Here is a 16899-nt window from a genome sequence, read left to right as displayed (position 1 = left end):
TGGACTAGCATAAGTTATTCTTTAGATCTGGAAGAATTCAGCTGAGAATCCATCCCAGGCCTTCTGTGTTAGATAAGTTGGAATGCTTTTTATTACTGCTTCATGTGATGAATTACACACACATGATAATGGTATGTTTAGTATTCTATATTCTCTTGGTTCAATTCAGGTAGGCCATATATGTCTAGAAATTTGTCAATATATTCTAGATTTTCTAGTTCATTGGAATATGAGTTTTCAAAAAAGTCCCTAATGATTCTCTGGAATTCAGAAATGCCTGTGTTGGTATATCCTTTTTTCATTTCTAATTTTATTGATTTGGTTTGGCTAAGGGTTTATTTATCTTATCTTTTCAAAGAACCAACACTTGACTACATTGATCCTTTTTAGTTTTTTAACTCTTTCTTTCATTAATTTTGGGTCTGATCTTAATAATTTCTTGTCTTCTTCTGGTTTTGGAATTAGTTTGTTCCTGACTTCTTAGGGACTTGAGATATAACTTTAAAATGTTTGTGATTTTTTTAAAATGTAGTTATTTAATGGTATTAACTTTTAGAACTGACTTCATAGTGTCTCAGAGATTGTGGTAAGTGGTATCAATATCTCATTTGATTCTAAAAAGTTTTATCTCTCATTTATTCTCTTCTCCATTCAAAAGGGTATCATGTTTATGTAGTTTTATAATTTTTCTTACTGTTGATTTCTAATTTCATTCCCTTGTGATCTGATAAAATTCAAAGAATTATATGGATTTTTTTATTTGCTGAAACTTGCTTTATGATCTAAAATACGGCCTATTTTGGAGAAAAGGCCATATTCAGCATTTCCATGAAATGCTGAAGAGAAAGTGAATTCAGCTGTCATTAGATGAAATATTCTTTAACTATTGATTATGGTTCTTTTGAATTATAGTTATACTTAGGTCATAAGTGTCTTTATTGATTTTACATCTGGATGACCTGTCTCTTAGTGAGAAAATTGTGTAGAAATCACCCAATATTGTTGTATTGTCTGCCTGAGACTTAATATCAAAAAGTATTTGTTTTATGCAATTAGGTGAACCAATATTTGGGCAAAAATATTCTATTTTTCTTGGGAATTTTTCCCTTTATCAATACGTCATGACCTTCCATATGTCTTCTGATTTATTTTTCCTTGAGGTCTTCTTTAACTACTTCTGTTTGCTTTCAGACTCCATTTGCAAGGAAAATCTTTTCCCATTCTTTTACTTTCAGGCTGTAGTTGTCTTTGCCTATAAGATGAGTCTCTTATAAACAGCACATACTTGGGTCTTGTTTTTTAATCCATTCTGCCAAGTTTATATCTTTTAATTGAACAGTTAAGGCCATTTATAATGAAAGCAATTATGGAAAGACATTTGTTATTTTGTGTCCTTTTGATTAGTTTTATATATTTAATTCAGTCTTAATTGCCATTTGCTTAACACTCTTCTGTTGAGTTTCATCCATTCAGGAGCTCTGGGGTTTGTGTCTTTTTTTTATCTTTTTAAAAAGAGGTACCCGGGATTGAATTCAGTGGCACTCAACCACTGAGCCACATCTTCAGCCCTTTTTTTATTTTATTTAGAGACAGGGCCTCACTGAGTTTCTCAGTGCCTCGCTTTTGCTGAGGCTGGCTGTAAAATCATGATCCTCCTGCCTCAGTCTCCTAAGCTGCTGAGATTACAGGTTTGTGCCACCAGACCTGGCCTGTGTGTATTATTTCTTAAGTATTTACTATCATGTTGGCTTAGTGGGCATAAATTCTTTAAATTTATCCTTATCCTGGAAATTCTTAGCTTTGCTGGTTATAGTAATCTTGCTTGGCTGGATTTTAGTGTCTGAGAAGTCAGTACTGGGCTTCATTGGTTTACCTCTAAATGTGATCCGACATTTTTCTCTAGATACTTTTAATACTCTTTTATATTAGGCCTTTTGATCATGATGTGTCTTAAAGAGTTCTTTGTTTTTTTCAGTTTCTGTCTTTGGAGTTCTGTATGCCTCCTGTGCATGGATATCCATCTTATTCCTAAAGTTTGAACTTTTTTCTGCTATTATTTCACTGAAAACATTCCTAATGCCATTAGCCCATGTCTACATTCCCACTTGAATTCCAAAAACTCTGAATTTTGTCCCAGTGTTCTTTTATGTTCTAATCATAAAAGAACGTATGTTGTCTTCAAGGCCTAAAGTTTTGTTTTCTATATAATCTAATCTATTGATGATACTTTCCACTGAATATTTATTTGATTTATTATGTCTTTCATTCCCAGGAGTTTTCATTGATTGGCTTCTTTTCAGAATCTCTCTTTATTAAAATGGTCTTTCACCCCTGTATTTTCTCTTTCAGTTTTTTTAGATCTTCTTTTAGTTTGTTAATCATTCTAATAATCAATTTTTATAGTTTTCTTCTTGAATTATCCTGTTTCATATCTGTTGGCTATTTTGTTGTGGGATTGTAAGTTTGGAGGAAAGGGTTATTTGCCTGTTTCTTCATGTTTTCTAGGGTCTTACACTTGTGCATCTGTTGAGCTGGATTCCTGTTCCTCTTTTATGAGAGTGTCCTTCAGTAAGTAGTCATTGTTTTTGTAATAATTCCTGTGTTTTCAATTTATCTTAGCTTTAATGCATAGACTCAGCATAATTTAAGTGTTAATTTCAATCTCCAATGTCTCTCAGATTGCCACTGCAGATTTACTGATTTAATTCAGTCTTTGAGAATTGCTTCAACACTGTGGGTTCCTCTGAAGTATTCTAAAACCTTTTTGCTGTAAGAGCAGATGTCCATTCCAACTTTGGGCCTGGTTATCATTTTGAAGTTTTTATCTACCTTATTCTATATGTTAAAGTATTAATTTTTTTAAAAAAAGTATTGTTGAAGCTGAAGTGGGTTGTGTGTGTGTGTGTGTGTGTGTGTGTGTGTGTGTGTATAAAGTTGTGATCTCTCGTGGCTGGACTTCAGGTATAGCTCAACAGCAGAGTCTCTACCTTGTGAACTCAGAGTATCAGAGTCATTTTCCAGAAAAGGGAAAACAAACAATAGCAACAATAGCAATAAACAATACACAGTATTAAAATAAATGCCTAGTACCTACTACAGTTAACAACAACAATTAGATCTAGCATCAAGGTAAACAGCAGATGACAACTATGCCATTTATATACTAAAAGTCACAATGACATGAATGGTGGGGGCAGAAATTATATAAGCTAAATAGTTCTAAAAGATGGTACAACTACAGTTCATTAAAAAGAAAATGGATTAGTTAGGCAAAAAAAAAGTTTAAAATACTCAATAAGTGAACAGAGGGAAAACAGAAGAGAGGTAGTAAGTGATGGATATGAAGAAAGAAGAGAAACATAAAAGAAGCAAAATAAAGAGAAAAATGGAGAACAAGAGAATTTGGCAATTAGAGGGAGAAGAAAGAAGATAAATGAAAATTAAAACATACAAAATAAAAACAAACCAAATCAAACAAAAAGCCTTAAGCCCCCAAATACAAAACAAAGTAAAATTACAAATGGGTGAAAATGATAAAAAAAATCAGCATTTCAGCATATATACACATATATGTGTCTGTGTGAAAATACATATGATATGTATTTATCAGCATATACATTTCATTTTTATCACTTTTATCACCTATTTGTAATTTTTTTGTTTTCTGTGTGTGTGTGTTTCTGTGTTTCTGTGTGTGTGTGTGTGTGTGTGTGTGTATGTCTGTGTGACAAACCAGTCAGCACATCAGGAACACAGAAATAATGAAGGGATGATATCTCCTGAGGTGGTCAAAACTGTTAATAAGAATAAATGTTCAGGCCCTTTTGCTTGTTTTTGGACCATGTACCCCTAAGACGGAGGGAGGGCTGGGGGTTGTTAAACCCTTCCTCTTTTTTTTTTTTTTTTTTTGTTGTTGTTGTTGTTCACCAAGCTGCCAGCTGGAGTGGCCTGAAACCAAAGCTGGTTGTAATAGCTCTCAGCTTCCCTTTTCACTAGTATAAGGTGGGATGATCAAATGGGAAGTACAGTCAAGCTTTGTCTGGACAAACCACGGCGGAGCTGATACAGAATTCTAAATGGAAGTTCTAGTGGCTGGGGTTTAGTTCCAATCAGATCTTTGGAATTTGTTGAGTTATATCTGCTCAAGAGAGATCTCTGCTGTGCATCTGGATCCAGGGTTCCCCTGAGAACTTCACTCATAGAATGATGCAACCAACCCTCTACAGGTCTTGCATAATCCACTGCCCATGAATGTGGTCCTCCCAGGATCAGTACCAAAATGCAATTATGCCCGTCTCTTTGGCTTCTATATCTTCCCCTCCCCTACCAAGTGAGATATCTCTCTCCAGGTGAGATACCCCCCCCCCGCCTCTCTCTCTCTCTCTCTTCACCCTAAATCCTCATATTTCTGGGTTTCATCTGGTCACTGACACTGTATATAGTTGCACTCCAGCACCTTCCTATAGCCCCCCTACCTCAACATGCAGCTGCACACCTGTTTGGGGGGGGTTCAATCTCATGGAGCATTGCTAAGTGCCTCTAATATGCCATCTTCAGGAGCCTCTTAATTCTTAAATAGGACATGGAAGGTATAAAGGACAGAGCTTCGCTACCAGTTCCTGCTCTGTATACTTAGTTTTTTCTTTTAATTACCATGTGCATACATTACATCCATAAAAATTAACATCAGAAACAGAAATTTGTGCTGCAATTTCCTTTTTTAAAAGAGAATATATAGAGAGGAAAACACAATAAGGTATTATATCATTCAAATATTAATAGCGGTTACCTCTGCTGGGATAGTAAAATGCCAGATTATAGAAATTTTGTTATACATTCCCAAATATGCTTAACATATTTGGCATGGCTAATAAAAACTGTGTATAATTTTTAAAAATATGTAGGACTTAAATTTGTTTATTTTCCAAAGAATTTGTGATATAAGAAAATGGCTAAGAGAGCTAGACGACCTTCAATAATGCATTTGATTTCACCAGTGATTTGTATATAAGACACATTTAAATATACTATAAATATTTAAAATACATATAGAAGTTTCTTTTAAATACTGTCTGAAACATTTTAAATGATTTATATTTCAGTTTTTATTTGTTGCATTTGATTTATAAACTATTTTATCTATGGCAATGTTTATCCAATTTTATGTTTATAAGCAAAAATTTATTTGGGCTATAAAAAGCTCCTTATGGATGGATATTTTTTCATGATGCACTTGCCTATATGTTGAGGAATGCATGTGTATTTATGATATTTTTATTTGCACTTTGAATTCCAAATATAGCTAATTGCAACATGATCCTTGTTCTACAAAATATTCTTCCCTCCACACACTTCAAAGTTTTAATATTGATAGAAAAGAAATGCAGTTTCTAAATGTAAACTATATAAAATATGCTATTATTCTGGATAATTTTTAATGTGTTAAGTTTTTAAAAGATTAAATTATTACATACCAGTATAATTCCCGCAGAATAAGGAGTAACACACATCTTTCCAGGAAATGTTGCTCCCACATAACTTGAATAATCTCTATAGCTAAATAAATAAATATACATTTATAATTTTAATGAGTGAGTTAAATGTGAATCTTCCTGCTTACTTAACTCTGTAGTTTATAAAATCCTAGTCTAAAGTGAAATGAAGTACAGTCCTTCAATATGTCCTTAACTGTTTCAAAATTTGAATATATACTGGACTAAATACTCTTAATTTCAAAAACATATGTAACAGATAATAGGTTTTTAGATCTTTACTATACTCATCACATCTGGTTAAGATTACTAAATCTCTGGTTCAAATAGTATTTTAAAAATTTCTTGAATGATAATGACAAAAAGTTTTAATGTATGGATAAAAATGTGTCACTCTCTTGTACAAAAGTTCAACAGTTTCTCACAGGAATGACTATATTATTTCTCAGCTAAACATAATTTTTCAGTTTTGGGGACGAATCCATGTAATGATCATATAATATTAGTCTACGTACTTTACATGAATTATTCCATTTAACATTCAAAACAAACCACTGAAATTGATAATATCTGTATCTGCATTAAACATCTGATGGGAAAAGTAACTCTCTACAGGTGGCATGATTAATAAGTGCTACTGAAAGATTTGAACTTAAAAAGTCCAGAGGCATACTCTCAGCCACTAAGATGTAGATGTTCCACATATATTCTGCCATCTTTAGAGTTTCCACCCACTTAAATATGACAGAATGTGTGTAAAGAAGCTTGGTACTCAATTCTTTTCCCTCATTTGCTCTTCTCAATTGCCTTATCATCCCATTACAACCTCTATTTCATCTCTCTGATATTGTTTATACCTACCCACCCACCCCCAACACTGTTTCTAAGTATTAACTCCTAATACCCAACATTAGTTTTGCATTTTATTGTATAATTATTACATTTTCTTATCCAAAGTAGTTCCTCCAAAAGATACTTTAACAAATCCATCTCTTCTTAAGATTTCCACTAAAACTATACACACTTATTATGAGATCAGTAATATTTATTTTTACTTCATACTGCCACCCCTTGATGTGCCCACTCCATGTCAAATCTGTTATCAAGATCTACTATTTCACTTATTCAATGTTTCTTGTTTCCTTTCACTCCTTCTGAGGTTCGGCCCCATATCTAACTATAAATTGCATACTCTGAAAGAACTACATAATTTTTTTTTCATGACACTAATCACATTGTTTTTAAAACCTGGAATGCTTTTCCACCTTCTTTCTCTACCTACTGAATTAAACAGGCCCAACTCTGCCTTCAAACTTTCACTTAGCATTAAATTTGATCTTTCTATAATCCTCCCTGTCTCTCCTATAAATTGTAAACAGGAAGATAATTATATCTTCCAACATTAATTTTACTATATCCATTATGCCTACTGCAGGATTTACTCAAATCAGATTGTAAGCTTTTGCAGAACAGAGATCATAATAAACTATTGCTAATCATTCTCCTTGCATATCATCTATTCTAGGACCTTACTAATTGTAGATCTGTGAAATGTTTCTACAGTAAAATAATATTGAGATCTCAAAAGTGGTACTAAGTTCAAACAGAATGTACTATACTTTGTATATTTCTAATGGAATAAATTCCTTTTGTGCAAATCTCACAAAAATTAATGCATATATGGGCTGGGGATGTGGCTCAAGCGGTAGCGCGCTCGCCTGGGATGCGTGTGGCCCGGGTTCGATCCTCAGCACCACATACCAACAAAGAAGTTGTGTCTGCCGAGAACTAAAAAAATAAATATTAAAAAATTCTCTCTCTCTCTCTCTCTCTCTCTCTCTCTCTCTCTCTCTCTCTCTCTCTCTCTCTCTCCTCTCTCACTCTTTCTTTAAAAAAAAAAATAATGCATATAGGGATGTCAGTCAGATGGCCAAGTTCAGGTACCTGGTATATTTCACTTCACAATAAAAAGCCCAAAACAAAGAAAGCACAAATATATTCTGGCAGAGTTCGGTGGGAATGTGGCAGAGATTTTGCCAAGCAGAGACCCACAATGGACTCATTAAAAAGTGGCTAAATATCATTTCATCTCTCCAGTCAAGGGCAATTCTGAGTCAAGAGATACTACTCTCAGCAGGAAAAAGTACAATTAAAGTCCCCAACAGTCCCCAGTCATGCTAAGGAAACACCTGAAGTATTTGATACTGGAGAAACCTACAGCTTTCAAAGTCTCCAAGTCAACTTTAGGGTATTTCTGGGGAATCCCTATACCCGCATTGTACCACAAAGAGAATGTAGCAGTCTATCTACATTGTGCTCTCCCCCACTGAGGTTCCTACTGCACAGTATCATCACACACCTGCGGAGGGTTGGGGTGGGGGAGCTGTGAAACAGCAGGATGGTAACCCCCAACAGTTCAGATGGCCTGGCTTGCAAACCAGCTATGTGGCCTCATCAACCCACATTCACCCCTGGGAACCAGCTTTCCAAGGCACCCATTAATTAATATTGATCTGTTTCGGTTTTCTATGTCTTTTGATTTAATTTAGATGAGTCTTCATCTAGAAATTTGTCAATAGCATCTAAATTTTCAAGTTTATTAGAATATAAATTTTCCAAAATAATCTCTAATGATCCTCTGGTTTTCAGAAATGTCTGTGGTGATTTCTCCTTTTCATCTCTTATTTTGTTGATCTGGGTCTTTGTTAAGTTTGGCTGAATGTTTATTGATCTTGTTTATCTTCTCATTAAGGACAGCTCTAGTGCTGTTTTCTGTCTTCTACTGGTTTGACCCTGCTTTTCTAGGGGCCAGTGATATAACATTCAGTTGTTTATTTGGGATCTTTTTAAAAAAAAATAAATTGTAGGAACTTAAAGTTATCAACTTTCCTCTGAGAACTGCCTTCAGAGTGTCCCAGAGATTTTGGTGTGTTTTATCACTATTCTTCTTTGATTCTGATTTCTCCTCTCATTTCTTCCATGATCCATTTCTCATCCAGAGTAGTATTGTTCAATCTCCTTACGTATTTGGTCTCAATTATTTTTTTCTTGCTATCTATTTCTAGCATCATTCCATTGTCAACTGGTAAGATGAAAGGGATTATACTGATTTCTTTGTATTTGCTAAGATTTGCTTTGTGAACTAAAATATGGTCTATTTTGGAGAAGGTTCCTGTGCTTCTTAGAATAAGTGAACCCAGCTCTTAATTAAGTCCATTTGATATATAGTAATGCTTAGGTCTGAATTCTTTATTGACTTTATGTCTGGATGACTTGTCTCTTGGTGATAGGTAAGTTGAAATCACCCAATATTATTTTACTGGAGTCCATCTGAGAGTTTATGCGACGAAGTGTTTGTTTTATGCAATTAGCTACTCTGACATTTGGGGTATATATCTTTACTATCATATTTTTTTGGATTGTTCTCTTTATCAGTATGTAGAGAACTTCTTGACTCTAATGATTAATTTTTGCTTGAAATCTGCTTTTTCATATATCTCCATTTCATCTACTTATTTTGTTGATTGGGGTCTTCTCTCTGTTAAGTTTGGCTAAGTGTTTATTGATCTTGTTTATCTTCTCAATAAAGAGAGCTCTAGTGTTATTTTCTGTCTTCTACTAGTTTTGGAACTAGTTTGTTCCTACTTTTCCAGGGGCCTGAGATATAACATTAAATTTTTTATCTACTCCTGCTTGATTCATTTGCATGGAATATCTTCTTCCATTCTTTTATTTTCAACTTGTGGATGAACCTCTTATAAACAGCACATAGTTGGATCTTATTTTTAATCCAATCTGCAAGGCTATGACTTTTAATTGGGAGGTTGAGAATTATTATGGTAAGTGTTTATTACTTTCTGTCATTTGGTTAGTTTCATAGATTTAATTTAGTCTTAATTTTCACTTGCCTTATTGTTTTTCTAGTGACCTTTGTCTGTTTGGGCTCTTCAAATTAGCTTTGTGTATTCAGGAGCTTGGGTTAGCTTTTTGAGTTCTTCTGTAGTGCTGGCCTGCTGATCATGAATTCCTTTACTTTACAGTTATTGTGCAAGATTTTTACTTCTTCTTCAATTCTGATTGATAGCTTTGCTGGATATAACAATCTTGGATGGCAATTGTTTTCTTTCAGAGCTTGAATTATTCCATGCTAAGCCCTGCTGGATTTTAGACTCTGAGCTGAGAAGTCAGAAGTGAGTCTTATTGGTTTACTTCTAACAGACCTGACATTTTTCTCTTGTAGATTTTAAAATTCTATCCTTATTCTCTATTAGGTATTTTGATTATTGACATGTCTTGAAAAGGTTCTGTCTTTTATTTTTTCCATTTGGGTTCTTATATGCCACATGTGTGTAGATGTCTCTTTCCTAAGGTTTGAAATTTTTTCTTATTTAAAAAATAAATAAAATCTTAAAAATTTTCATTATTTCATTAAAAATGTAATCAATGCATTAGCCTGTATCTCCATGTCCTCTTAAATTCCAATAACTTTTTGTTTTGTTATGTCCCAGTGTTCTCGTATAGTCAATCATGGTATCTCTCACCCTTTCTCTCTCTCTCTCTCTCTCTCTCTCTCTCTCTCTCTCTCTCTCTCACACACACACACACACACACACAGAGAGAGAGAGAGAGAGAGAGAGAGAGAGAGTGTGTGTGTTTATGAGTGTTCAAGTTTATATACACTGTCTTTGAGGTCTGAAGTTCTGTATTCTACATAAACTAATGTCAATGATACTTTCAAATGAATTTTTTTTATTTATTTTATCTTTCATTTCCAGGAGTTCTGGGTTGAGTTCTTCTCAGGATCTCTTATCTCTTCATTGAAATAGGCTTTCAGCTGGGTACAGTGGTGCACACCTATAATCAGAGTTGCTCAGGAGGCTTAGGCAGGAGGCTCTTTAGTTCAAAGCCAGCCCCAGCAACTAATATGTCTCTCAGCAACTTAGCAAGAATCTATCTCAAAATAAAAATAGACTGGGGATGTGGCTCAGTGGTTAAGTACGTGTATTTTCCCTCTTAATTCATCCCTTTCCTTATATGTGAGCTCCCTAGGTTGAGGATTGTAAATGTTAGAGGGAGCCTTGTTTGCCTCTTCTTCCTCTTTTATGAGTGAGTCTTTGGTAAGTTTTTAACCTTTTCATAATAAGTCCTATGCTTTCAGTATACCTTGCTTCAACATGTAGACTCAACATAATCCAAGTGTTACTTCCAACCCCCAATACCTCTTTGAATGAAGAGAGTGCTGAAATTAGCAGTAGTGATTTAAAAGTAATCATATTATCAACATATATTATGTATGTAATTACTAATGACCTCTATAATTGTATTAACCCCGGAGGAACATGGATGAGGAGTAATATAATACAGGCTGAAATTATTAGTATTTATATACTAATAATATAAGAAAATAGAGAAAAGGAAAGAAATTAGACATTTGAAAGGAAAAGGGTGGGGAAGGAGGGGAGGCAGAGGTAAAAAGGGAAGAGTAGATTGGATTGGCTTCAGAAGATGAGATTGATGGAGTATAATAGTATAGAAGAAAGACTAAGTATTAGTTAATATAAGTCAGTTCATGCACTAATAATTCAAAGATTCACTTTTATTTTTGCTTAAGCATTTGAAAAACAGTCTTTTCTATCTGTTATTTGACAGATGTAAGGAAGATGTTAAAATGTAAATGTCTTTTAATTCCAGCTCCCATTCAACCTGATGAATTTGTTAAGTGAGTGTGTGTGCAGAGTTTAACCTCTTCTTGCCTATGCTCCTCCTGGAGAGGGTTGGGGTAAACTGCTTTCCTCTTTCACAATGGCTTTGTTGTTGTGTTTTGAGGTGAGAGTGCATCTTGTTGGGAAAATTAGCCAGCTCCTTTGTCTGCTTTATCTTTAGACTGACCTGTCTTGAACTGCACTTCTCATTCCTGGAGTCCCTGTCCATGTGCTATGCTTGGGTGCTGGGGAGTTGGTACTTTCAGTCTGATCTCTCCAGACCCAAATCCCTGACACCTGTCAACCACTTTTTTTTTAAAGAGAAAGAGAGAGAGAGAATTTTTAATATTTATTTTTTAGTTTTTGGTGGACACAACATCTTTGTATGTGGTGCTGAGGATCGAACCCAGGCCGCACACATGCCCAGCGAGCGTGCTACTACTTGAGGCACATCCCCAGCCCTGTCAACCACTCTTTAATCCACAGACCCATCTACCAATTTTAGATGAAAGCACCCTTTCTTCTCCTCTCTGCAGAGCCACAACAGGCTCTCAGTCTCTCTTCAATTCTCAGATTGGGGGTAGGTTTGGTTACTCATTGATCCATAGAAAAGTATAGCCTAAGTGGCTATTTGGCCTTGGTATTCAGCAAGTCAAGTATGCTAAGTACAGGACCAAAAAAAAAAAAAAAAACAAGTGCGAATAAAATCAATGGAAAAAATAGTAATTTCTGAAAAAAAATGACTGACCAGCTGAAAGAATTTGAGGTCTGATCAATGAGTCCTTTCAAGATGACCATGTTTTGCCAGTTTCAACCAGCTCTGCTAGGGCTACTTACCTAATTTTGTTAGGGATCACTAGTTCCCTCTCCAGCCAGGGACTCCCAGGCTTTCTACCCAGTAAGTACAGCCTAATTTTCCTGAGTTTATTATTTGGTCCCATTGTTAAGCCCAGTGGGAAAGTGTCTTCTTGAGTGAGCAGTACTTCCCCTCCCTTACTGAGCCATAGCATGACTGGTACTGTCACCATCTGTTGCCTTTTTTTTTTTCCTATTCTAAAAACCTTTTTTTTTTTTTTTTTTTTGCTTTCTTCTGGATACTAGCACACTGAATTGCCTACCTGCTTTTTTTCTTTTTCCATACTTCAAAAATGCTAATTTAATTTACTCTTAGAGACCTGTTTCCTCCATTCCACCATCCTAGAGCCATGTGTGCTGTTTTGATTATACAGCTTTGCATTATATTTTAAAATGAGTTACTGGTGGCTTCAACTTTCTTCAATATTGACTTGTGATGCCTCCAGTTTTGTTCTTTTGGATCAATATTTTCTATTTGGGGGTCTTTTGTCATTTTCTGAAAATAATAGGACTGTTTGTTCTTGTCTGTGAAGAATGTCATTGGCATTTTGTTAAGGATTCCACAGAATGTGCAGATCGCTTTAGGTAGTATGACACTTTAACAACAGTAATTCTTTTAATTAATTAGCAGCGGTAAACTTCTGTTTATTTTTGTCTTCTTTAATTTCTTTTAACAATGCTTTATACTTTTAGTATAGATAACTTCCACCATCTTGGTAAATTTACTCCTAAGCATTTTTTTCTTGAAGCTATTGTAAATTGAATAACTTTCCAAATTTCCTATTCAGCTAATTCACTATTAGTGTATAAAAATGATACTAAGTTTTCTATGTTGATTTTGTATCTTGCAAGTTTACTGAGTTCATTTATTAGATTGAACAGTTTTCTTCTGAAATCTTTAGGATTTTCTGTTAGGCAAGTCAGTCAGTCCCAAGCAGGGGGACATGGGGCAGGACAGTAAAGGGTAATAACTTACAGGGAGGAAGTCAGACATGTGCATTAAAGACAATTCATAGTTCATAACAGAGAATTTTATCAAAGCAGGCAGAAACAAAAGAAACTGTTACCAGACAGTTCAAATATGGGCCTGAGGAGTAAGGAAGCTAAGCCACAACACTCTCTGCTCCAGACATGTTCAAAGTCAAATTGGTAGGAAAGGGATTTTATTCAAAATTAACTTTGAAGAAAGATGAAAAAATATAGTCACTGTTTCAAAAGTGCCATCCCTAAACCCTCTGGGAGGAAGAAAGTTTTTAGAAAGGGGAAGGGATGCATTAGAACAAAAGACAAAAGTTAACAGGTTTCACACTCTTTTTCACTTCCAGGAATTTCAAGGGTTTTAACTTCTTCCAAGTCCAGGGAGCCTTTCTTATCAAGTCAAAGGGATCAAGACGTTCTGGAGCCATCATTTGCATCCATCATCTGCATCTTCCAATTTCAGAGGAGGGAGAGCTTCCAAGGTCAGTCTTTTTTTTCTTAAATATTTTTTAGTTGTCAATGGATCTTTATTTTATTTATTTATATGTGGTGCAGTGCCTCACACTTGCTCCCAAGTTCAGTCTTTTAAAAACCACGATTCTGTAAGGCCCATGTCACCACCCCCTGACATGACCTGTTTGGTCTCTCCTGAACATCTGTATTCTCCATTTTTCTAATAAATACTCCTGCCTGAAAATATGTGAGACTCACTTGAAATCCTTCCTGTAGGATCAAAAGCACCAGTGATCACAGACCCCACCACTGCTTTGGCTCCACAGGCAACTGTTTACTGAAGCATGGTGTTGTTGGCTACCATCTCTGTTGGCCAGAATGCAGAGTATCAAGATTTGCAAGCTATTTATTGTGAGCCCCATCCTTATTGTTTCTAACTGACCCCTGGCGCCTAGTCCTCTCAGGTGCCCCAAGATTTCCTGAGGTGAGCCCAGGAATGGTGGAGAAACTGAATCTTTACCTCTAATATTTACTATCCCAACTACAGAATTGTGAGTCTAAGAGAATTCTCTGTGAGTGATGCTTTGCCATCTTGAAAAAGGGTGGCAAGTCCAACAGAACTCTTTCTCTTACCATTTAATTGTGACTTTTCTCAGCTCTGTGATCCCCAGTTGGTATATTAGCTTCAGACACACATCTTGGGGTATTCAGGGTAATACTTCATAGGGACAGTTGCTAGATGGGTTTCTGTGTAGATGGGTGAAGCTGAAGAACCACATACTCTGTCATCTGGCTGATATTACTCTGGCTTTTCACTACCTTAGCAATATTATTCAAAAAGTAAAAACTTGATGAAGATAAACTTAGGATTTTTCTTATTTTGTGAATGACGTATTTGGTGTTGTGCCTAGAAAAAACTTTACAAACATTCCCACATGTTCTTTTTTTAAAAAAGTCTCATAGTTTAAATTGTGTTTGTGTCTATCATTCATTTGGAGTTAATTACTGTATATGCCATGAGATATGAAGGAGGTTCATTTATTTTTTCAGCTGAATGATGAATTATTCAGTAACAATTATTGGAAAGAGTATGCTTTCTCCATCTCATTGTTTTCTTTTTAACTTGTGTCAAATATCGTTTGACCTTATATAGATAAATATAGTCTGTCCTCTTCCCTATACCACAGTACCTTGATTATTATAGCTTCATAAAAACTATGGGATGGGGTTGTGGCTCAGCAGTAGAGACTCGCCTTGCACCTGCGAGACCCTGGGTTCGATCCTCAGCACCACATAAAATAACTAAGTGAAATAAAGGTATTGTGTCCAACTACAACTAAAAAATAAATATTTTTAAACTATTTAAATCAAATAGTGTTGCAATCCCAAGATTTGTTCTTTTATATATTATTTGTTTTGCTACTGTTTTATCTATTATTTTGCAGGTATGTGCTTTAACTATCCATTTTGACTTTTTTTATTGTTGGTTGTTCAAAACATTACATAGTTCTTGATATATCATATTTCACACTTTGATTCAAGTGGGTTATGAACTCCCATTTTTACCCCGTATACGGATTGCAGAATCACATCAGTTACACTTCCATTGATTTACATATTGCCATACTAGTGTCTGTTGTATTCTGCTGCCTTTCCTATCCTCTACTATCCCCCCTCCCCTCCCCTCCCCTCTTCTCTCTCTACCCCCTCTACTATAATTCATTTCTCCCCCTTGTATTATTTTTCCCTTTCCCCTCACTTCCTCTTGTATGTAATTTTGTATAACCCTGAGGTTCTCCTTCCATTTCCATACAATTTCCCTTCTCTCTCCCTTTCCCTCCCACCTCTCATCCCTGTTTAATGTTAGTCATCTTCTCATGCTCTTCGTCCCTACTCTGTTCTAAGTTACTCTTCTTATATCAAAGAAGACATTTGGCATTTGTTTTTTAGGGATTGGCTAGCTTCACTTAGCATAATCTGCTCTAATGCCATCCATTTCCCTGCAAATTCTATGATTTTGTCATTTTTTAATGCAGAGTAATACTCCATTTTGTATAAATGCCACATTTTTTTATCCATTCGTCTATTGAAGGGCATCTAGGTTAGTTCCACAATCTTGCTATTGTGAATTGTGCTGCTATGAACATCCATGTAGCAGTGTCCCTGCAGCATGCTGTTTTTAGGTCTTTAGGGAATAGACCGAGAAGGGGAATAGCTGGGTCAAATGGTGGTTCCATTCCCAGCTTTCCAAATTGGCTGCACCAATTTGCAGTCCCACCAACAATGTACAAGTGTACCCTTTTCCCCACATCCTCGCCAGCACTTGTTGGAGTGAGATGGTATCATAGGGTGGTTTTGATTTGCATTTCTCTGACTGCTAGCGATGGTGAGCATTTTTTCATGTACTTGTTGATTGATTGTATGTCCTCCTCTGAGAAGTGTCTGTTCAGGACCTTCGCCCATTTGTTTATTGGTTATCTGTTATCTTATTGTCTAATTTTTTGAGTTCTTTCTATATTCTGGATATTAGGATCTATCTGAGGCGTGAGGAGTAAAGATTTGTTCCCAGGATGTAGGCTCCCTATTTACCTCTCTTATTGTTTCTTTTGCCAAGAAGAAACTTTTTAGTTTGAGTAAGTCCCATTTGTTGATTCTAGTTATTAACTCTTGTGCTATGGGTGTCCTATTGAGGAATTTGGAGCCCGACCCCACAGTATGTAGATCGTAGCCAACTTTTTCTTCTATCAGATGCCATGTCTCTGATTTGATATCAAGCTCCTTGATCCATTTTGAGTTAACTTTTGTGCATGGCGAGAGAAAGGGATTCAGTTTCATTTTGTTGCATATGGATTTCCAGTTTTCCCAACACCATTTGTTGAAGATGCTATCCTTCCTCCATTGCATGCTTTTAGCCCCTTTATCAAATATAAGATAGTTGTAACTTTGTGGATTAGTCTCTGTGTCCTCTATTCTATACCATTGGTCCACCCGCCTGTTTTGGTACCAGTACCATGCTGTTTTTGTTACTATTGCTCCGTAGTATAGTTTGAAGTCTGGTATCGCTATATTGCCGGATTCACACTTCCTGCTTAGCATTGCTTTTGCTATTCTGGGTCTTTTATTTTTCCATGTGACTTTCATGATTGCTTTATCTATTTCTACAAGAAATGCCGTTGGGATTTTGATTGGCATTGCATTAAACCTATAGAGAACTTTTGGTAATATCGCCATTTTGATGATGTTAGTTCTGCCTATCCATGAACAGGGTATATTTTTCCATCTTCTAAGATCTTCTATTTCTCTCTTTAGGGTCCTGTAGTTTTCATTGTATAAGTCTTTCACCTCTTTTGTTAGGTTGATTCTCAAGTATTTTATATTTTTTGAGGATATTGTAAATGGAGTGGTTGTCCTCATTTCCA

General features: G+C 35.5%; 1 protein-coding gene across 1 annotated transcript in view; it reads right to left on the bottom strand.

Annotated features, from left to right (window-relative positions):
* The window catches only part of ADAM32 (ADAM metallopeptidase domain 32), a gene marked incomplete at both ends in the record, with an annotated part of 184409 nt that overhangs the window by 54254 nt on the left and 113256 nt on the right, over nucleotides 1–16899 (bottom strand). The window contains one exon of the mRNA XM_081269654.1: nucleotides 5475–5556. Within this exon, the coding sequence (XP_081125780.1) occupies nucleotides 5475–5556 (82 nt within the window). The remainder of the gene's footprint in view (nucleotides 1–5474; nucleotides 5557–16899) is intronic.

The sequence above is a fragment of the Spermophilus citellus genome (genome assembly GCF_964194105.1).
Source record: "Spermophilus citellus genome assembly, chromosome: 16".
Classification (NCBI taxonomy): domain Eukaryota; kingdom Metazoa; phylum Chordata; class Mammalia; order Rodentia; family Sciuridae; genus Spermophilus; species Spermophilus citellus.
Note: the sequence above shows the minus strand (reverse complement) of the source record. Positions and strands in the feature narration are given on the sequence as shown.